Here is a 24,249-nt window from a genome sequence, read left to right as displayed (position 1 = left end):
TAGAAATGCTTCTTCCGTTTCGGGTCTTTCCAACCATACCAATTTGTTGTTGTTTCAGTTTCTGCTCGGCCATGGCTTACTCCACCAACTGTTGCGTGGGGGAGACCATGACCACATTGGGTGCCGGGGACTTGTTCTGTTCCTTTTTTCCATGTGGTATCGTAGAGTTTCAAACATCGATCCACACTGAGCTGACTTTTCCCACCATGTTGAACTGGAAAATGAGGTTGGAATTTGCCTTGTGCCTGCAGCTTGTAAAAACGTGTCCACTTATCTACGTCTGGAACGTATAACTTGTACTGATCTGACATGTTACTTCTCTGAAGGTTTTACCTCAAATGACTATTTTATTTATATACCTTCTTTCTCTGATTCTCGTGCTATTTTAACATTTGAATTTGTGTTTGTCTGTCACACAGAAGTATCAAACGTAAATGAACTTGCCATCTCATCCGATTTATACAATTTTCACCCAGGACCCCACTGAGCCAGCCCAGGGACACATATTTACAATAGTGGGACACATTTTAGATTGGAGGGACACATTCAGGCACACACTTACACATTACCCCACTTTATCTATGGATATTGGGAAAAACATATGTCAAGTAAATCCACTGAATGTATATCAGTCATGCCTAATTGTGGGGACCATCCAAACCACACTGATCACATATTGCATAAATTTTAGATGTGCACAAATTGTTGACATACATTTGGTATATATAAAGGTTGAGTAGTATATGATGGGTATTCAGGGTAGCGCTGAACCACTGAACAACACAATCTCAGTATATTTAATAGGTTACATCCACATATACTGACTAAAAATAAAATCACAATACACCTCTAAAGGCATACTAGTTTTAAATCTTCTCTGTTTACATGGTACAGTTTTAAAGCGTAAATGTCCTTATATATATGAGTGAGTGAGGAGAAGACAAAATGCAGTTTGGGCTTCTTACAAATATTAAGACGACCAGAAACACATTGAATATACAGACACTGGTATTCTAAACAGAAAAAATATACTTAATATGTAAGTGTAATCATTTAAAGGTTTAGTAGTTTATAATAGGTATTCAGGGTAGCATTGAACCATTGAACAACACAATATCTGTATATTTAATAGGTTACATCCACATATACTAACTAAAAACAAAATCACAATACACCTCTAAAGGCATACTAGTTTTAAATCTTCTCTGTATATTAATACATGGTACAGTTTTAAAGTGTAAATGTCCTTATATATGAGTGTGAATATATATATACCTAAAATCTAATATAAATTAATTAAACTGCTGTTTAAACTTCAATTTCAAAACAACCTACCTATAGGCTGATTGTTCAAAGATAAAAGGAGGTTGCTTGAAAAAAATCGTAACATAATAAATAAATTAAATAAATAAATAAATAAATAAATAAGCAAATAAATAAATAAATAAAAACAAATAAATAAATAAACTATACAAAAAATAAATAATAATAATAGAAAAATTTTAATTTCCCCACTTCAGATACGAACGGCGTACCTTCTGCAAAGTAATTACCGTTTGCGTTATTTCACAATGTAAACAAAGCCTGTCATTTAAATCATATATATATCTATATATATATATATATATATATATATATATATATATATATATATATATATATATATATATGCATATTATATATATATATATATGTATGTGTGCATGTGTGTGTGTGTGTGTGTGTGTGTGTGTGTGTGTGTGTGTGTGTGTGTGAGCAGAAAAATAGCCCAGCGCGCTCTTGGGGCATGTTAAAATAGTTCATAATAATTTTGTGAATGCTTGACGCTATCAGACAGCGTGGGAGACAGCACGGAACGATAATTCCTTTTTACAGCTATTTAAATAATTTCATATTTCATGTTTTTGAGAATGTAAATTGAACATACTACCTTTCGTCGGACTGAGTCCTTAGAAGTGGTTTTATTTAACGATATTACTAGAGTACATTGATTTATTACATATTGGATTTTAAACATACTTTTGACAGTTTATGTTTCCTATTAGTCATGGGACCACTATAGGTCAGGGACCCTAATACTACTTATGGTCACAGGAAAGAAGGTTGGCCACGGAAAGTAGGTCGTTGAATATACGTTTGGCGGAAATCGTTTGGGACACTGCTGTTGATGTACTGCGCAAATATTTTTGAACTGGCTAGACACAAGCAGAAGTAATTGGCACAAGCGAAGATTGACTGTCGTGATTTGTGTTTGTCAACAAACTACTGATATTTCTATATTGGTCGTCAGACAGCCGATAATGATTGTTAATACTCTGCACGTTTTTGTGACCCGAAATCTGCATGATGTGAGTGAGAGCCAAGTTGCTGTATCAAATGTTTCCTAGCACTGTGATTTGTTAACTGTCATTTGAAGATATTGATTTCCATCAGCATCGATTTTTAACGTGATGTTGCCTCAGCTCATGTTTCTGTGTGGAGTAACCGATCGCATACCAAAGTGTACTGTATTTAGCCACCAGAGAGTGTTTAGTATGGATTCTGGATTATCAGTTCCGAGTTGATTGCTTGTCCAAAAGATTTCAATTTCGTCATCCGAAATGGCTTCTGACTTAAACGGTTAATTTCTTTTGCCTTCCTTTTTCAATTATTTTTGTTTTGATATTAAAAGCTGACATGTTTTTGGAAATATGTGATCGAGTATCAGTGAAGAGCCATATTTATTTTCTTTTAAGTGTCTGTCAAAACTTAACAACATTGACCGCAGGCTAGCGGGCTCGTACTCTTCACCATTTAAACTTATAAAAAAAAAAAACTTGCACAATAAACTGTCAAGATCTGGTGGTGGAATATCTTTTGCACGGTGCTAGAAAAATCTGTCAGACACTAGGGCTAGATAAATCTGTCTGCCCGAGGGCTAGACGATTTCTACATACGTGTGACGTCTTAACTCATGTTTTATGACGAATGACGTCATAACTCATGGTTTTCAAAATTCTGTTTGCCATTTCATGTTGTATCATTGTTTTAAAAATGTTTAAACAAATTAACATTTTCAACTTTTTATTTATTGTTAAGTTGTTGCATTTTTGTATCGTTTCATAAGTTGAACTATATTTTTCAGCGTATGAGTAAATGAGTTTTATTGTTTGTAGGTGAAATGTATACGAATCGTTCGACAATAAACAAACCATACGTAGCTTACAAAATTAATGTTTTGTTACTGTAATTAAATGGGGGATAAAAAGAATCAATCACCGGTGTGAGATATAGACAAGGCAATTCCAACTCTTGGGACAAATGTTTTTGTAAGGGACTCGGTAAACATCGGCCCTCACAAAAACACATTTTGTCCCTCGGGTTGGAATTGCCTTATCTATACCTCACAACGGTGATAAATTCTATTATTATTGGTTGGTTACTTCGAATGACGTCACGTTATGCAGACTTTGATTTTTAAGGTGCGATCGCGCTGGTACAGCGCACGTAATTTCAATCTGACGAGTGTGAAAAACAGCGCATGTTACACTCAACAAACGGTGCACGTAAAATAGATGGGCATATTTATTTCCACTATTTACAAAAATCGAGTTTTCATAGCTCATTTAGCTGATAGGAAGGTCCTTTTATTAAAACATTAAAAACTAAAAACATGGCAGTGGGTTCCATGCAGTCGTTAAACTGGTATTTCTCTTTGTTGAATAAATCGAGAAATACTGGTTTAATAGACAGTTTAGTAGACGTACCAGTCAAAATCCAATCGGAGCTACATTGCCTATTTTATTTATTTTGGAGAGTGATTTTTTTTTTCACTCGCCTTAGCATATTGAGGTGTGCGATTTTCCACTCGCCTATAATTTTCAAAAAACAAGGACTGGATATGGCATTTTTGACATAAACGACGAAATTTTAATTCCTAAAAAAAAAAGCATCGATAAGAAGGTCAATTATTACTTCATCGGGCAAAGTTGATGGCCACTTGTTTGATACTTTCGTCCGTTTTGCAAACAAATATCTTGTATGTATTCAGTAGTTGAATTATTCTTATAACCCTTCCAGTAAGTCTTCCGTCAATGTTTACGAGATACTTTATTGGAATTTCTACTCATGCAGCCATATCCGTCGTCTGCTAGTGTTACGATTATAAATATAAACTTCTTTTTTTTAAATGTACGTACGATATTACTTTTGTAAAATGAGTAACATGCAATGTAGGGTTGTCAGCATGTTTTGTTTTGTAAATTAAAATGTTTCGTCAAACGGGCGCGTACGATACTTTGAATTTACAATGTCATTGTTTACGTTTTATGACAGGGAAAAGTAGTTCATATTTAGGTCAGATGCGGTCAGTGTATCATCCGCCAGATGCATATGAAATCTTTATGACACACGTGGGTCATACTGGTTATATTTCCCCCGATATCTTGAACTATGTGCATAATTATATGTTTTGCACCATGCTAATTATTGGGATTGAACCCCTTTTCAGCAGTTCATAAAGCAACTGTCATATCAGTTGTGATTCCAATAAATTAAACTAAAGAATGTGGCACTCCTCTCAATAGAATTATATTGGATGAAATAGCAGTATGATCCCATAAAATATATTAGTAGTCTAAAATGAACTACTGTATCATAAAACAAATGATATTTTCTTTCCCTTTATTTGTTTCGTTTTAAGGAGCTGATGTTAACATGGTCGACGTTAACAAAAACACGCCTCTGCACGTGTTGATGGGGACCTCAGAGAGCTCAGAAGGAGATCCGGTGAGACATTATTAACTTTTGATACTGATAATATCAACAACTTTGGTATTGCATAATTTATTACGATTAGAATAAACTTAGTGAAAACCTGTTAACGTATGTAAAAGGAAACTGTCAACTGTTGTATTGTATGACCACATAGAACAGTTATATAAGGGTGATGCAGTTGGAATCTATTAACATTTTGTCTATTTTCGAAATATCAAAACCTGGCATTAGTTATTTTCGCTCTGTTTACACACTGTGTCACAGCTGTTGAAATGTACTCCGAGGTGGAATTACCTTAGTGTTTGCAAATGTGAATTGACTCCATTTATACACGTGGAAATTAGTGAAGCACCACCTGACACGTGTTACGGCCAAACAGGCGGCTAGCAGTAATTGTCCGTACCGACGAAGTTTAAACAAATTGATATTTTTTACATATTTTATATTTACTGGGTATTTACCGAGATTGCATTGATAAATTACTTATGAGAAACCCATCAGTGTGATTCCAACTCCATATTTAAAGTATCATACATTTTCGTGCATATTTACGTTTTCTGTATTTTTCTCTAGTCACATTAAATGTTGATGTGACGACAGTGGCACTTACTTTTGCTTGCCCCTTTCACAGTTATCCAAAGCTACGTATGATGTTTTCGTTTTGGTCTTTATTGTGATTAAATAATTTTCTAAACTTTTATGTCCAAATATTGGCGGTTTATTTGCCAACTTCTCCCTAAACGTCTTACCAAAGACTAAAAATTTGTTTGGATTTGCCCCTGGGCTTGCTGTAACCTGACCGTGGTGCAGGAGTGTAACATTCTCTTTGAGAATGGCCAATACAGCACGAATCCCCTTGTGTTCTTCGAGATACAATTGACATTTTGAGTAAAAGTCAGTATCTATTTGTCATATTTGTATTTGTGCACAGTTCTTTACACCGTTTTTATTTAAATCTTGAATTTTTCTATTGATGTTGATCATCACTGTATTTCTTTGCATTACCATAGTTTGACACCCAATAGCCGATGCATTTTTCGTGATGTGGTGTCGTTAAACATTCATTCATTGTTTGGATTTGTCTTTTTCTTTCTTATTATCAGCATCGTTATCATCATCATCGTTGTCGTCATTGTCAAAATGACGATGATAATGACAATTATTATTATTATTATTTTATTTTTTAAATATTGGTGTTTTTTTTTTGGCTGTTAAAGAAGTTACTGAAACATGGCTCTGGTACTCAGAGACGTATTAAACTGGCCATATTCCTGTTGGAGCATGGAGCAGACGTCAACGCCAGAAACAAAGACGACAAAACGCCAGTCGATATTTGTACTGTCAAGACGTTGAAAAAAGCTGTTGAACATTTCAAGACAGAAAGGTATACAGCATATAATTATTTCCAAGACATATTTCAAGAAAAAGGATTATTGGCATAGCATAAACATAATAATTTATTATTACACGACTGCTGGTACAAGGTGGGTGCTAAAGGTGTAAATACCATACAACATCAAGGTGAGTCGAAATTCTCGTGTTTAATGGGTGAATTTAACGCATTAACAAAGACGACAAAATGCCCGTTGATATATGTGCTAACAAGACGCTGGGGAAAAGCTGTAGAAAACTTCACGAAAGAAAGGTACACACACACACACACACACAGACATACATACATATATATACATATACATATACATATACATATACATCATATACTTATGTTATTTACAGAAATTAACCATCCATCTCTGGTTTGTGTAGTCCAAGAGATAATTAAAATTTAATGAAAGAGGTTACCAAAACCCAATTTGTTTCTATTAGTTTATTTACTTTACTTCTTTAAAATTTCATTTGGAAAATTACCATGAAAAAAGTACTCAAAAAGTGAAAAATATATGCTACAGAAACTAAAGTTTAACTGGTTTCTTTATTTTATATTCATTGATTGATTGAAATGTTAATAGTTGTGTTGTACTACTGTGATGTTGTGGTGGAAATATTTAAGTTTGGAACAACCATAGGCGTACGTGCTCCCGTTTGGGGAGCAGGCTCATTTTAGCCCGAATTAAACAAAAGTGCCCGAATCTGGATAACCACATTTATTCTTATTAGCATTAGTTCCAAACAGCTATATAGGGTTCTAAACGAACGCACTACACATGTTTATATGGATTACAACTAGGGACCTAAATTTACGCAGGATATCATTAAGGATCTTAGCATATGTTATAACCATGCATACGGATGGATGACCATACGAGGACCATACAGTGCCAGCAAGATGATTGTCAGTCATTGAGTAAAACACTTTGGGGCTTTACTTCGCTCATCAGCATATTCGCTGAAGATCAGAATCGAAACAACCTCAAACGACCTACTTGCCAACCTATGGTGTACATAGACAAAACTACATATATGTGGTTTTCTGATATCTGTATTCCACTCGTGTATTACACGAGTGGAATACAGAAATCAGAAAACCACATATATGTAGTCTTGTATTTATTACATACCCTAAATTGGAATTTTGTTTCCAAATAATAGTTCAAAAATTGCAACACTTCTCGCTAATGACGGGGATTTCTCAATCTACACAACTAGGTCAGCTGTGTTACTACGCGGACCGATGAACCACCAATTATGATACACAAGAATATAGTTCTATTTAAACAATAAACAGAAATAAGAAAAAAATTTGTGAAAAGTTACCTATAATTTTAATGATATTGTTTGAAATGTCTTTTAAAGACAATGTAATAGCTAAAATTCACGAACAATGTAATATTTAATTTGCACAAAACCAGCGCGCCAGTTTTATCAACAAAAAAAAAAGCGAAAGAAAAATGTCAAGAATTGTTCACTCAATGTCTGTGTCGACATCGCTGTGGGGTTTTTTTTATTGATGTTCATGGAATTACTTTTTGCTGAAAAATTGAAGTTTATATTAAATGTGTCTCCATAAATCATCGCTCCACTGAATAATCCAGTTGTCAGTTCATCCAAATTTTCTACGTGAGGAGACAGTGCATACGACGTCATTCTTGCAAATCGTGGATGTTTCGCCTGGTATTGTTTTGTGAAGTTCGAATCTGTAGATATATTAAGTCACCGGGATATATAATTTCCTGTGAGGATGTCACACATTTCTTTTTGCATGGGAACAGATGCCACTGCATAATTATTGTTAATGCTGTTGACACACCCACTTTGTGTACATACTGCTACGGCAGTGGTGAGCGATTAGTATGCCCGACTTGCCCGACTCGGTACTTAGTACTACCGGACAAGTACTTTTTTTCACATTGCTTGTCCGCGGACTTGTGAATTATTTCTTGTTTAATAAAACCCGAACGTCGACATGATCTTGCCATCCATCACGGTATTTGCAAGTGTATCAGTTATTTGGTTTGACCGGCCTCGGTGGCGTCGTGGCAGGCCATCGGTCTACAGGCTGGTAGGTACTGGGTTCGGATCCCAGTCGAGGCATGGGATTTCTAATCCAGTGGACTCTGAGTGAGTGGGCTCAATGGGTAGGTGTAAACCACTTGCACCGACCTGATCGCATCTGGTTCAACAAAGGCCATACTATCCTGCCTGTGGGAATTAAAAGATCCCTTGCTGGAAAGTACCCACATGGCGACCGGGTTTCCTCTCATCTGTGGTCCTTAACCAAAATATAACCGTAAATAAAATGTGTTGAGTGCAAAATAAAACATTTCTTTCTTTCTTTCTTTTTTATTTGGTTCGATTTTAAAAAACGTGGTCTCTGACAAGTTGGCATCGCATCTGTCGTACTACCTTGCTATTGTTGACACACACCAGTCTATTTGGTAGGAAAAAATCATGGACACACCAGACACTCAAGGAACACACACCCCCCCCCCCCCCCCCCCCCCCCCCCCTCCCCATATCGAAAAACCCAAACTGAGAAGGACCGGGATTACCATATGAAAAAACGAAAACGCGAATTTCAGGAACATTGGCTTATAGATTTTCCGTGGTTGCGAAAAGCAGACGACGGAACTGTCTACTGTTATGGGTGCCGCGAACACCCACTCCTTGCCGATAATACTTCCAGTTTGTTTATCGAAATGTTCTTGTTCGTCGCAATACTTTGACAGCTCATGACAAATCAAGTAAATATACATCATGTCAATTAAAATTAGCGGCTAAAACAAAATATGTTGAGGGGGACTTGGATAAAGCTTTTGCAAAAGTTGGGCAGCAGGAGTTTGAGCGATATGAAAAGCTGTTTAATACTGCATATGCTGTAGCCAAACATAACAGACCGTTTTCTGAATATGCATTTTTGTGCTATGTACAAAAGAAAAATGGGGTAGATTTGGGCAATGACCAAATTAGCAGAGATGCCTGCACCACTTTCATTAAATCAATTCTGACGTTCTGCTAAGTGAAATACATGATAATCTAAATAGTTAGATTTTTTTCCATCATTCTGACTCCAGCTGTTGTTGACCAGGAGGCCATTCTTCTCAGATACATTAATCCTGATACATCAGAACCAATAACAAACTTAGCAAGTATAGAAAAATTACAAAATGCTACCTCGGATGGAGTTTATAATGCTATCAAAACCGGCATAGCCAAATGTGGAATTCATCTTGATAATAAACAAAAAGTTCAGCCAACACTGGTATGTGTGAACATGGATGGTGCAGCTGTGAATTTAGGGGCTAAAAACGGTGTAGCTAAGAAATTAAATGATTCTGTAGCCAATGAGGTGCTAGTGACCCACTGCGTAGCTCACAAACTAGAGTTGGGTGTGTTAGATACTGTAAAGCATGTTGCCTACTTAAAACAGTTTGAAGAAACACTCAAACGAATCTGCAAATTTTATTCTTTTTCCCCAAAACGTAGAGAGGAACTCAAGTATTTAGGCTCTATTCTTGATGAAACAATACTCATGCACACAGAAATTAAAGCTATTAGATGGGTGTCGTCAAAAATGCGAGCTTTGCGAGCTGTGTGCCAGGATATCCACGTAACAGTAACACACATGGAACAAATCTTAAACAGCTCTAAAAAAGCTGACGAGTTGGGCCAGGCCAGGGCCATTCTTAACGAACTGACACAAGTAATGTTTGTAAAGTATATCCACCTAATAATGGACATATTGTCAGCAATCAGTGCAACATCAAAACTTTTTCAAACAAAAGATTTGTTAATCTTCCAGGTGAAAGAGGGCATTGACATCTTGTATACACAAAGTCTTGCTATGACAAAAGAGCCAGGCGAACATCTAGCAAACTTTTATTCCAAGTTTAACCAGGAAACTGGCATGTTTGATGGGAATAAAATTAAATTGAAAGGTTGTCTCCTCTCATTTGCAAATGACAACGATATACACAGTTTGATCAATAAAATGTCCACATACATACTCGATAAATTCTCAAATTTGGAAAACTCTCCTCTGTCACTTTACAGAGTTTTCGATTTGAGATTTTGGCCAAATACCTTGGAAGAACTGAGTTCATATGGTAACTCCGAAATCAAACAGATTTGTCAGACATGCAATGATATACTCACTCCAGATGAAATAAAACTAATTCCAACAGAATGGCAAAATCTTAAGGTTCAGGTATCTAAGCAAAGGTGCTCTCACCCTCTCCCAGTTTATTTGTCTTTTCTGCAGAGACCAGCTGACTCTGTGAAGAATATTGGTGTTCTTCTTCAGTTACTTTTAACTGTTACTATGTCTCCATCATCAGCTGCTTGTGAGAGAATATTCTCAAACATGAACATTGTCAAAAATCCACTCAGAAGTCGAATGACTCAAGACAGCCTACAACACCAGATTGTAATTGTGGCAAATGGCATAAGTTTTGATAGCTTCAATCCAACACCTGCTGTTCATCACTGGCTGAATTCTGGTAACCGCCATATTACCCACAAAAAAAACAACAACAAATTCTTGAATAAGTTATTTTAAATTAAAACAACTGGACCAAAATGCAAAATGCATCATGTGTGTTGTCATGTCTTTATAAAAATTCAAGATTCAAAAGGTATTTTAGTTTTATTTTGTTTACAGTAATCAAAATTCTGGGGAAATTTATACTATGTATTTATACCAGCTGTACTTTATTTCTTTATTGCTCTTTTAACATATTACATATGTAAATTTGTATCACTGTAAAAAAAGAAGTAATTTTTAATTATTAAAAACAGGACAAGTAATTTTAACTCATAACAAGTACATTTAGACAGTCCACTTGTCCTGGGACAAGTGAAGATGTTTTATATTTCAACACCCCTGGCTAAGGGCATTCCCGGTAACTATGTGCTATAAATAGTAGCGTTGAATAGGGCATAGTTCCGGCAGTTGAGCTGGATATGGAAAAGTGTATTTAGTTTTTGTCTCAGGACTATTTATATAGCAAGATTTAATGGGTATGTAATAAAAGTATACGTCAAATCTGTATGTGTAAATCGCTGGCACAAGCTACTATATACTATGTAATTAGTGTTGTGTGTAATGTTTAAATATGTTCTATGGATTACTGATCTGAAATACAAATCTATTATTATTGTGAGCAAAATTATGGAAAGTGTTCAAGCCAACTAATTTTGCCCGAATTTTCCAATCGTTTTTCCCCGAATTTGATGATTTTCTCCAGGACTGGTCGAATGAAAGTTCACATGATCAAGAGAATGCAGTTGGCTTTACTTAGTCATGATTAATGTAAGCGTTAGGATTATAAATATTATTTCAGTAAATCTGGTTAACTACACGTTATGTTTGTGTTGTGTTCTTGTATTAGTAGCAGCTGAAGGAATCCATCGTATATCTGTGTGCTCTAGTGGTGTCGTTAAACAAAACAAATTATAAACCATCCTATCTCTGAGGATTCTCCTTTTTTTTAACAGTAGTAAACCTGCGTCTACATTAGTCAGCGCTCTGCTGTGTTCCCAGTGCTTCTCACGCACCGCTGACGTCACGTTGTTGCCATGTAACCACAAGTTCACGTGCAGAGAATGTCATAAGATGGTGTCCGTTTGTCCAATTTGTGGAGGAGAGGTCGCAAAAGCTTTTGATGCGGGTAATACTCATCTTAAATGTATACATCTGCAATTTTACCTAGATTATATGTGGAAGCCATGTAGGTCATGTCCATAAGATGACCTACTTAGCAGTAGTGTTATATGAGCATAAGGTGGCTTAAGCTATTCTTTACAAGAGGATTACATACAGACATTTTAAAAAATAAACTACAAAAATATAGAAATCTTGTTTTAATGCTAATTCTTTATTTGTTTATAACTTCATTGTATTTACTTATATGGAATACACGTTATACTTTTAGTTTCAAACTATGTTTTAATATTTCTTTAGTGAGAGTAATACGTCGATTCGTATGTGGTTTCTAAACTTTATATAATTCAGGACCTCAAAAGATCTAAGTCAGATAGGAACGTTTGTTCATGATATTTTTGTTCTGCTGTATTTCTATAGTGGGGTCTCGCCCTGGTGAATTATTCACATGGTACAGAATATTATAAATTTAATATGTTATTTTTACATAATATTAGAACATCATTCTTTCAGACGACACATAATTCATTTTATATATATATATATATATATATATATATATATATATATATATATATATATATATGAGGAGAGAGAGAGAGAGAGAGGAGAGAGAGAGAGAGAGAGAGAGAGAGAGAGAGAGAGAGAGAGAGAGAGAGAGAGATTTAAGGGGAGCTATCACTGTCGCTCCCCTTCTCTCCCCTGAGACTAGTTCAAGAAGAATTCTTAATTAGCATGTGAAATGGTGTCAATATGGTAATGACCTTGGTGACTGGTAGGTACAGGGTTCGCACCCCGGTACCGGCTCCAAAATTACCAGCTTGTCCTTTGTTTTGTATTGATTTGTTTGTTCATTAACCAATAAAAATGACTACAACTTATTGAGATTAACAAGAAAAATCTATGCCTGAACACGTTCCAAAATGAATGAAGCTTCGTTATTGGCTTTGCTCGGATTTCAGAATATACTGTGAAAATATTTTCTGTTTATGACCCTCCCCATGCATCTAATAAGGCAACGTTTATAAATTAAGTTGAAAGAATTCAGTAAAGAATTTAAATAATAAATACCGCTAATTCTTGTAAAATTGCAGACTCCAACGAGATTCATGAAGCTTAACCTCTTTCTATTGAACTTGATTGACGAACAGTTGCCTCACGCAAGAAACCCACACCTACGTACGTTTTGGAGAAGAGAGAAGACGCTAAGAAAATAATTAATGCATAACGCTTAGAAATTTGAGCATACTGCTTTGTTCTGTTTAGTCGTAAATTTTGTTTGAATTTTGTTTCAAATTTATTGAAAAGGTGGGGGACTGGTATCATTTTATTAAAAAATTTTTAATTATTATTGATTTCGTATTTGTAGCACCTTGTAATTATTTGATATACACATAAGTACACTATTATGTATTGACTATTTCAAGACGAGCAGTTAAGTGGATATTATTCACATATACATAGACGGACGCTAAACGGTTAAAGGCGTATAAATTACTTTATAACTACAAAAACAGTAAAAAAAATTTAAAAAAACCCCAACAAAACCCCCAACAACACAACACAATAAAACACACTTATAAGCCAGGCGAGGGACGGGACGTAGCCCATTGGTAAAGCACTTCGGTTGTTCTAGGATTGATGAGCCCATTGGACTATTTCTCATTCCAGCCAGTGCGAAATGACTGGTATATCACAAATCCTTGCTACTGATAGAAAAATGTGGCGGGTTGCTTGTATAAAAATAATTAAATGTTCGACATCAAATAGCCGTTGATTTGTAAATCAATGTGCTCTTGTGGTTTCGTTAAATTAAACAAACTGTAACTTTATCTGTCTGCACTAGACGCGCAGTCGACGGTGAGTACAGTGTGTACATCCTCTCCAATTAGAACATGTTCTATTCCTCATGTCCGTAAAACGCGTCTGTCTGTTTGGATGATGATGATGATGATAACTAGTTTAACGTGCCCATATACCACTAGGGTTTCGAACACGCCCATCCCGAGTCCGACCTCCGATAAGATCGGTGGCCTGACTCGGGATGTGGGGAGGGGGGGGGGGGGGGTAGTGTTGAAAATGGGCAGAATTTTGAAAATAGCAATTAGTAAAAAGGTTAATAGAATAATTTTTTTTAAAAATTAAAAATTACAAGCCAAAAATAAAAAGAATTGACTGCTCGGCCGAATATTTATATAATTTGGAGCATTTTAGAAGGACAGTCCAAAAATAAATAAGAGAAAGAAGAGAGGATCGGACTATTTAATAAAAAAAAAATTAAAAAGTAATTTCGACATAAAATTTTGAACGAAGGTCTAAATGTTTAAAGTCCAATCTATATGTCCACGTGAGTGGCCTCGTTAAGGCCGTTAGGGTGTGGAGGTTGGCCTACGGCGAACTGATGAGCGGAGAACCGGTAAAGGCGGGGATGAAGTGCTTCCATCTCTGGTCGGCGAGGATGGTTATAACACTCCAGTAGTCGTTGCCGAAAAGGGCTTTGACGATCCTGTGGATGGTGTGGCTATCCATCTCTCTAACTAGGACCACTTGTAGGTAGACTCCTTCTCGGCGCTGAGTTAGTACCAACCCCGTCTTGCCGGCTGTAGACTTGATGGTGTGTACCTCGTAAGCGCTTCCATCAGGCAGTTGTTTCAGCTCTGGTTCCACTAGTCCGCCCATCAGTGATGCCGGATCCGAGGTGTCCCCCTGCACGAACTTCAGGAAGCCGGACCTGATTTTCCCGATCTGAACTTTCCAGACGGCTTCCGAGTCGGAGGGGGACGGTGCCTGTGAAGGCGGAGGCCTTGCCTTGTCAGGCTGGCGGTGGCGTAGAGGGAGATGGAGGTCCGTCTGCGGGCGTCTCGCACATCGGCGCGTTGAGAGCATCCCTCGGTGTTGACGGCGGGTCCGGATGAGCTGGTCCTTTCGTCTTGGGCCGAGCCGGGGGTGGCGACGCAGAAGGGACCGCCGCTGGCGGTTGAGCTGCCAGGTTTGTTCCCCCCTGAGCCGCTCCTGGCACACGTTTCTTCTTCCTCCGTCCTCTTCCCTTCCTCTTCTGCGAGTCCGAGTCGCCGTACACCAAAGTCACGGTTGCCCGTGACCCGGTGTACGCGACGCGAAACTCCAGCAGCGATCCAAAGCTTGCAATCAAGCCCCCCAGGTGGTGGGGGGGGGGGGACAAGGGGGAGGCAAGTCGAGAGCACAGGCGACAGCGTCCAGCTTCATCGAGAGTTAGCTTGGAAGTGAGGGTCTATTCGGAATCACAGCTATAGTGTAGATGACGTAACCATGGCGTCTAGAGATGTCTGTGAAGTGCCAAACCAACATCTAGCTATAAAAATGGACCCTAATGTCATAGAGAAACGTAGTGTCTCTTGGTATAGAGCCGAAGATCTTATCATGGTGGAGAGTAGGACCAATAATAGCATAGACTAACTTTTATAGTTTGCTTCTAGCTAGAGTTGCTTCACTCTCACTATGGCTGTACCCTCTACTTTTTTATTGAATAATACTAATTTAAATACTATTAATAATAGTAATAAAAATAAGAGCAAGGGTTTAGTTATCCTTCTGTGGACTTGAAATCGGCAAACAAAGAAACAAACAAAAAAACCCATCATTTTATTAATTGGCGATGACAGGAAATGTAACAATCTCGTCAAGCGTAGTCGTCTTACTTGTTGGTAGCATACGAAGTGACAGGTCGGTTATACTTGGTTCTAACATCTAAACAAAACGTGTTAAAAGTCCAATAAAAATAACCAGTTAACGATAATTACAAATAAATGTTTTGTTACTTACACATTATTATTCATTGTTCATTTACCCCTGCGCGTGCTGTAACCTCACCGTGGTGCAGGGGTGTAACATTCTCTTTGAGAATGGCCAATACAGCACAAATTGAAGTTTAGAGTAAAATTCGGTGTCCGTACAATTCTGTGATACTTGTATTTGTATTTTTGCACAGTTCTTTACACTGTTTTTGTTTAAACCTTGAATTTTTATATTGATGTTGATCATCACTTTATTTATTTGCATTACCATAGTTTGACACCCAATAGCCGATGTATTTTTCGTGTTGGGGTGTCGTTAAACATTCATTCATTCATTCATTCATTGTTCATTTACGTTGGAATACGACTACGGCTATCATCTTTAAAGAAATAAACCAACAAGTGAGAATCTCACTACGCTGTTTTTCCCTGAACTCGGAATACTTAGGCCGATCGTTCAAACACCTCGGTCGATCTGCCGGAACATTGCGACTCAATACGTACATTTCCGTATCAAGCGAACAGCAACGGAAAAGCCCGATAGTAAGGATTTCCGAATGTGACAACTTATAAATAGTTTGACACCGTCGCACCGGTGTTCCAGTATTGTGTTAAAAAATAAAAATGACCAAGAAGAACATTATGCTAATAATTAATAAATGTCGTGGTTTAGTTTGTATAATCATTTAGGTCTATGATGGAATCAATATTACAAATATTTCGATTTATATACTTAGTATTACTTATTTAACTCAAACTAGCTCCTTTACGTTTTATGCAAGAAAAACGCCTGCAACAATTATTCAGCAACTGGCCATCAAAGAAACGCCGACGTGTTTGATGTTTATGATGTTTATGATCTAAAATTCCGCCGTCTTTAATTCTTTGCCGACTTTAATTCTTTGCCAATCGGTCTTTACATTATTTGCATTTGTTACCGAGATATGTTCATGACTTGCTGTGCCAGTCAGGACAGATAACAGATAATGGAATTTGAGTTAATTTCTAACTAAAAGGCAAAAAAAAAGTGCCGTTTGGGAAAATGTTCAACTGAAAAAAAAAAAAAGACACGGGCGAAATCCAGGAGGGGTTGGCAGTTTGTAAAAGGTGTAAGATGAACCTTCGCTTTACTAATCTTAGCACACACCTGAGTCGTCATCACAAAATTATTGCACAAAGTGGTAAATCTTCGACTACTTCATCTACACAGAAGAAAGTACCAATGCTCACACAAACTATAACGAATTTTTTTTTACAAAAACGAAATACAAAACTGCCAGCGAAAGACATAAAACTGTCACTAAAGCTATCGGCAGATTCATAGTTAAAGATCTCCGACCTTTCAGCATCGTGTCAAATCAAGGTTTCAAAGATATGATTGAACAACTTGATCCCAAATACGAGTTACCATCACGCACTTATTTCGCTGAAACTGTCGTACCTAACATGTACCAGGAATGTCGCGCTTATGCTATTTCTAGTATCAAGCATGTCCCAGTAGCACTCCTGAATGATGGATGGACAAGTAGAGCAACCCAGTCTATGTTACTATAACAACTTCTCACATCACCGAAGACTGGAACCTTAAATCATTCGTTCTTCAAACTAGATAATTACCAGAGAGCCATACAGGTGTAAACATCGCCCAAGTTTTAACTGACGCAATTTCTGAATGGGGCCTTAACAAGAACCCTCCTTTGGTCACTGATAATGCGGCAAATATGGAAGTTGCAGCGAGAGAGGCATGTTGTATTCCTCATATTGGATGCTACGCTCATACACTCAACTTGGCAGCGCAAAAGGGCCTTAAGGTGAACGCCGTGTCACGAATTCTTGCTCGTGTATGGCGCGTCGTATCCTTTTTCTTCTTTTTTTACCGTAGTACGACTGCTGCAGCTTTGCTAAAAGAGAAAACTAAACAGCTAGGACTTAAAAATGTTAAGTTACTGCAAGATGTACCTACACGGTGGAATTCTGCGTGTGATATGCTGGAGAGGTTTCGTGAACTGCAGCCCGCAATCTACGCTGTACAAGTGGCTAAAGAAATTCGTAGCAATGTGAATGACATATCAACATTATCTGAGGCAGATATCACGATAGCAGAGGACATTGTGGCGTGCCTTCTTCCACTGAAAGCAATTACAACTGTATTATGCACAGAGAAGATGCCTACTGTATCTATCATTCTTCCACTCCAGAAAAAATTGCTGACAAGTGTTCTGGTTTCTAAAGAGATGGATTCTGATGTTATTAAACAGATGAAGAAGACGATGGCTTCTGATCTGGATAGCAGGTAAGAATGTGTTAATGAATATAATCATGGAGTGCATTGCATAATCATAATATGTAACTGTAAGCGTTCCTGTCCCAATTATTGCTCCATGACTAGAATATCAAAAGCTGTGGTATGTGTTGTCCTGTCTGTTGGCAAATGAAATATATACTAGGTTTCATCTAATACTATTATTACTATATGTCACAATTACCAAATGTTTGACAGCCAATAGTCGATGATTAACAAATCAATACATTCTAGTTGTGCCATTAAACAAAACAAACTTTTAACTGAATTTTAACTTGAAATTTGTTATCATCAAGCGATAAATGCTCTTTGAGCTGAATACTGTATTGACATTTTTTAAAGAGTATGTTACCGAATTTATGTGTTGCTCCAACTGTTGAAAAATCTGTACACTATGTAGCCTACCAAAGGGGATAGAGGGGGGGGGGGGGGGGGGGGATTACACCAATACACCCAATGATGTTCCTTTGAAAAATAATACTTTCAGGTATGCCAATAAGCAGGAGTTTTTGCAGGAGTGTACTGTTTTGGATCCTCGCTTCAAAGCATCCTGTGTCACTACAGAGCAGCAACATGAGGTGTATGACAGACTTGCTACCGAAGCAGCTAGTTTGAAGTCACAACCTCAGTTACCTGTATCTGGGAAGGTGGAACCGAGCACATCAACCCCAACAGTTACTGACCTACCGGCGTTACCAGACTTGCCAGATGTTGAATCAGCTGGTAAGTGTTGTCTTTCATTTAATTACCTTTTTCCAAAGATTGTAAGTATAAGGGTGACGAAACGTTATGACATGCGTAGACACTTGAAAAATTGTCAGATTAGAGTTAATAATGGATACTTTGAAATTTTTAATGTTACCCTGTACCCACAAAATAATTACTGGTTTAAAATTATTATTTAACAAATACAAACAAGGCATATGAACATATTTTTTTTAATTAAAACAATTCAAAATTCAAATTAGAAATAATTACAGATTTTTATATATTTAAAGAGATCATGGAATCTTGCACATTAATAATCACTAAAGTAATTAAAACTATACTTTCATTATCATATAGTCGCAATATGAGACACATGTCAGCCAATTGTAAAATTATATATTTTTATGGAATATGAGAAATATATTCACTGTTAACTGTTAATTATTTCATGGACAATTAATCTTCTTGATATTTAATTGTATTTATATTAAATATCAGAAGAAATTGGCTCCTTATTTAGTATTTACTTCTGTTGACTTTATTTTTAAATTTTATTTTAGCGGCAAATCCTTTACACTAGGCCAAAATACAGGGCTGTTTCAATACTATATTTCAGATTTACAGTCCGATGTCAAACTAGTAGATGATGTCAAGTCTGTCACTGCAATCACGACAAAGATTACTAGTGACCTCACTACTCAGTCTGGTTGTGCTAGTGGTGGTTTAGCCTCCATTTTGGGTGATGTTGTTTTTATAAAGAAGGAGATGTTACCCCAGAAATCCAATTTGGAACAGGCTATATTTGAGATTGATGTGTTCAAGGGACAGGCACTAATACCAGTGTCAGAAGACCCATTGGTCTGGTGAAAAGGACACCAATGGCAGTTTCTTCTCTCCCAATTAGCAAGGAAACGGCTGTGTATTCCAGCGACCTCGGTACCATCCGAGCGTGTATTCAGTACAGCTGGGGACATTGTAACAGCACAGAGGGCCGCACTCAATCCTGAAGTAGTAGACATGTTGATTTTCTTGAACAAAAATATGGCCTGAAACATTTAGCCTCACAGATGAAAATAATAAAGATCATTAAAAAGTTTATACCTTCTGCTTTTATTAAAAAACAACCCATAAATATTAAATTTAAATAATATCAAGTATATTGCAATACATATTGCAATACGGTTTCTTATATCGCAATATATCGCAATACGGTTTTGACTGTATCGTTGCACCCCTACCACCCACCCTCAATTTCTGAACCCTGCGCAAGACTGCTTGGATGACAAGAAAGCAGAATTTTTGTTAACCGACCTGGCAAACCCCACGTTACCGGGTCCTTCCCCAGATTTCTTGATCTGTGATGTATCAATTTTTAACATAACTAAATGACTGGTAATTGATAAACATTAACTGATACATAAATAGAAAAGCTAAAGTTTGACACGATTCACGCTTTTGAGAGCAAAAACAAACAGCGCTAACAATTATTACAAATGCTCTTTGAAGTTAACCAGACTGTGTCTATAATTATTATGTAGCGAGGCTCTCCACCACGGACGAACATCCACAACCAAAGACAGGATAATTTCGTTCCACTTAGTCTATTTAGCTTAATCTATTATTCTGTAATTATGACCCTAATCCTCGACAGCCAAGACCACCCGAGACAGGCGCGTTTCACTTGTTTGACATGATTGACAATACATTCGTCTTTAAAATACAATCGGCAACGACAGTTTGATCAATCCACACGCTTAGAGGTGCATACTCTATTAAATCTTTATGGCGGGACCAAAGAATTAGGTCGAGAGATCGAGTTTATTGAGTTTTCGAAGGTCTTTATTACTAGTTTGTACAGCAACTCGGCGGGGACCGTCGCTTCAGATTGAGAGATCGACATTTTCGAGAGATCGAAGGTGGAGTGATCGAAGTTTGACTGTATATACAATATATAGATATTTATACATCAATACATACTAGCCAGTGCCAGGTCTGCCCACTGTGTCATGCACGTAAACGGGGTCGACCGCGTAGATTATAGGCCCCAGGCATGTGGTTGAGTTAAACAGTCACCGAGCATGCCAAACACAGCATATTTTAAGATAAAGATAAAATTTTACCTTTAAAAATATGGCAAATGTATATGCTTCACTTAATTCTGGACCTCACGTTTATTATGATTGCCAACGTGGATGTTTTATTTTTCGTCTCATTTGAATTCTAACGACAGAGAATTAATTTAGGTGGTTTTTGATATCCTTAACAATCAACCGCTTGCTGTTATGGTCTTATTGTTTGTCATAATCATTCAGAGTACATTAATTATTTTACAAGCTGTTGAAATAGCCATTACTTGAACGACTTTTATTCTTACTAAAAAGAAATGTATATAACATTCAATGCTATTGTTATAAATGAGTTATTTGTTTCTTATCTAAGGGTGGACTGATGTCCCAATCCCCATCACTCGCTTCATAAAGATTTTGATTAGCCATTCAAATGATTATATGTTAATGTCTTTACTAAAGTACACACCTAATTCATCATTTCCAGATGCCGTGGATATTGCAGAAATGCCATCCCTCGACGTAGACTGAGAAATAGCTGCATCGAGCAAGAAAACCCTACCTAACATCTTTAGGTTAGGAGAAAAGGGAAGAAGAAAACTGTGTTAATATGTTACGTTGTGCGTTTTAACACAATTTTAAATAAGACGTTCTTATCTTTTGACTGTTTTTGAAATCTTGTTTAAAATTAATTTGTTGACAGAAGATTTTAAAAATGTATTAATGTAGATTTGTCATTCTGTTGTTGACATACATTACGTTATTAGTCCATGTAAAAATAAAATACAAAACTGAAGGCACGCAATAACTAGTTGAATGCATGTAATACGAACAAACGTAATTATGCAGTATCAAAGTTATAGGTGTCATATTTAGTTATTTTTGTCATATTTATTTCTGATAAATTAATCTGATTAATCGAATCCTCCACATGTAATTGTTGCATAAATTGTAATGTGCTATGACGTTTTATAAATAGTGGGTTTTCCATGACGTTTTGATTAAAAATATAAAAGTTCATAAAAAAAAATGCTTCATGATGTACTCACTGAAATAGCAGTCTTTTAAAAAAAAAATGTGAATGTGGAAATGCGATCTAAATTGAAACTGAGACGTCATATGTGAAGTAAAGTTTGTTTTATTTAACGACGCCGCTAGAGCACATTGATTTTTTATCTTATTATCGGCTATTGGACGTCAAACATATGGTCATTCTGACACTGTTTTTAGAGGAAACCCGCTGTCGCCACATGGGCTACTCTTCCGATTGGCAGCAAGGGATCTTTTATTTGCGCTTCCCACAGGCAGGATAGCACAAACCATGGCCTTTGTTGAACCAGTTATGGATCACTGGTCGGTGCAAGTGGTTTACACCTACCCATTGAGCCTTACGGAGCACTCACTCAGGGTTTGGAGTCGGTATCTGGATTAAAAATCCCATGCCTCGACTGGGATCCGAACCCAGTACCTACCAGCCTGTAGACCGATGGCCTGCCACGACGCCACCGAGGCCGGTCATATGTGAAGTAGTCAGTCAGTGTTCTTAGATTTTTCCAATAATATAAATTTATAAATATTAATAAATCAAAATCCCTGGTTGTAATTTTTATGATCATGTAATTCCAGGTACACTCTTTACGTTTGTCAACATATATTAACGCACTGTATTGTCTGTATGAACTTTTGAGCCTATCCCTTTGTGAACTTATTTTTTAAATGTACATAGGTAAAGATAAAAAGATAAACTCTTGAAGGCTTTATAAATTGCCTACAAATGACCATTGTAGGAATGAAGTGTTACAAATAAACAATTCATTGTTTTAGGCCAGAATATAACATGTTATAATTTAATTCGCTCAAATCGCTATTCAACTACATATGATGAACATGGAAATATTGTTCTGGAAATAGGATCAAGTTTACAAAATTTGAGTCTATAAAGTCAGGTTTCATATATGCATTGTCCCCCATTCAGTTAGCCATGTTATGTGCAGTTACGCGCACTATAGGTATTTTACACGCTTATGAAAATGGAAATTATATTTTCTGTATATTAACTATTGCGATTTGGCTACATATAATCGAATGGATGTGAGTAAATATGTTGACATAGGCAAATAAGTGAAAAGTGACACATTCAATTGGTAGGAATCGCACGCATACCAGTAGCGTAACCAATCATAATATTGGTCTTGGTCATATTGAATAGCAGCACCCCCGAGCGTGATTTTAGCAAACGTTTATACAATTATATTTATATACATAATATTTCTAAAGAATTGTAATTTTTGTCTTGTATTTTTGTGTACGTCTAGTTTATTTCTAATTTGTTGTTTTAGTGTTTAAATATTTGTTTTTATTTGATGTAATCTTGTTAACTCACAATACTATTTTTATCACTAATATAACATCTATAATAAATACTGAATCTGTTCTCGCGGAGAATCTTGAATCTCTTCGTACTGAAATCTGTCAGATCTGGCCTGGTACTTTCGTTTCGAGTCTAGACTCGAGACTCTAATAGAGTTTGAGACACTAATGTCATGACAACGCCATACACATTGTATGTGTGTGACGTCATTAGATATTGAGTCTGGACTAAACGTTTTATAAGCACAGGCCCAGAACAGAACAGAACGTTATTACACTCAGGCAGTTATGCAACGGCGTAGGAGGAACATACATATTCTGAACTACAACACATAAAGATAGGTGAAAACATCAAGACCCAACAGACGAGGACTTAAGAAATGTCAATCTACAACACAGAAGGACTTGTGGAAATATCAAACAATGATATGAAATAGCAAGCTACAATACAGAGTGACTTGTACAGACATCAAGCTAGGACTTATGAAGCTCAAGCTGCAACACAGAAGGACATGTGAAAATATCAAACAAAGATTTATGAAATATCAAGCTACAATACAGAGATACTTGTACAGACATCAAGCTAGGACTTGTGAAGCATCAAGCTACAACACAGAAGGTCATGTAAAAATATCAAACAAGTACTTATGAAATATCAAGCTACAATACAGAGTGACTTGAACAAACATCAAGACAGGACTTATGAAGCATCAAGCTACAGAAAAGAAGGACATGAAAATATCAAGCAATGACTTAATATCAAATGTCAAGCTGTAATTCTCTGGGAGTTGTAAAAACAACCTTCTTTAATAGTTTTAAAATAACTCGTTACTTCATAGGAGTGACTTATTTGTGTACCTTTATAGATTGCTGTATTGTTATGATATTAATTATTGGTGTTGAACTGTTTTAATCGCTACACAAGCTGATACGTCAATAAAGAATGTCTGTTTGTTCGCAAACCTGAAAACAGGAAGACTTGCCTAGTATCAAGTGTTTCAATATTGTTGTTTTAAATTTTTAGTAAAACGTGTTTACGTTCAAGACTGTTTGGAATGTTTTCACTATACTGAGCCACTCTTGAATACGTTACAAACAAATATGTAATACATGTAAAACGTGAGAGTAAACGTGAAAACTATCACAAACCAGATTGATTGTAGTTATATTGTAATAGAAAGCAAGGAAATGTTTTATTTAACGACGCACTCAACA

At 36.5% G+C, this 24,249-nt stretch overlaps 2 protein-coding genes across 3 annotated transcripts in view; both read left to right on the top strand.

Annotated features, from left to right (window-relative positions):
• The window catches only part of LOC121383964 (E3 ubiquitin-protein ligase MIB2-like), a 51,956-nt gene extending 38,790 nt beyond the window's left edge, over positions 1-13,166 (top strand). Inside the window, exons 15-18 of one of the 2 annotated variants that reach the window (XM_041514081.1) lie at positions 4,682-4,767; positions 5,973-6,139; positions 11,650-11,822; positions 12,910-13,166. In XM_041514081.1, the coding sequence (XP_041370015.1) occupies positions 4,682-4,767; positions 5,973-6,139; positions 11,650-11,822; positions 12,910-12,935 (452 nt within the window). In that variant the 3' untranslated portion in view covers positions 12,936-13,166. Of the gene's footprint in view, positions 1-4,681; positions 4,768-5,972; positions 6,140-11,649; positions 12,328-12,909 lie in introns of those variants that run through there. The other variant, XM_041514080.1, reaches the window with a different exon arrangement.
• A 4,143-nt stretch (positions 13,167-17,309) lies between these two features.
• On the top strand, positions 17,310-21,847 carry LOC121383716 (zinc finger BED domain-containing protein 4-like). The gene is made up of 3 exons (XM_041513811.1): positions 17,310-17,881; positions 18,378-18,613; positions 19,215-21,847. The coding sequence occupies exons 1-3, from the start codon at positions 17,310-17,312 to the stop codon at positions 19,463-19,465; spliced, it is 1,059 nt and encodes a 352-aa protein (XP_041369745.1). The 3' UTR covers positions 19,466-21,847.
• Positions 21,848-24,249: the final 2,402 nt, after the last annotated feature.

This window comes from Gigantopelta aegis, chromosome 10, assembly GCF_016097555.1.
Source record: "Gigantopelta aegis isolate Gae_Host chromosome 10, Gae_host_genome, whole genome shotgun sequence".
Classification (NCBI taxonomy): Eukaryota; Metazoa; Mollusca; class Gastropoda; order Neomphalida; family Peltospiridae; genus Gigantopelta; species Gigantopelta aegis.
This window is presented reverse-complemented; position numbering and strand designations above follow the sequence as displayed.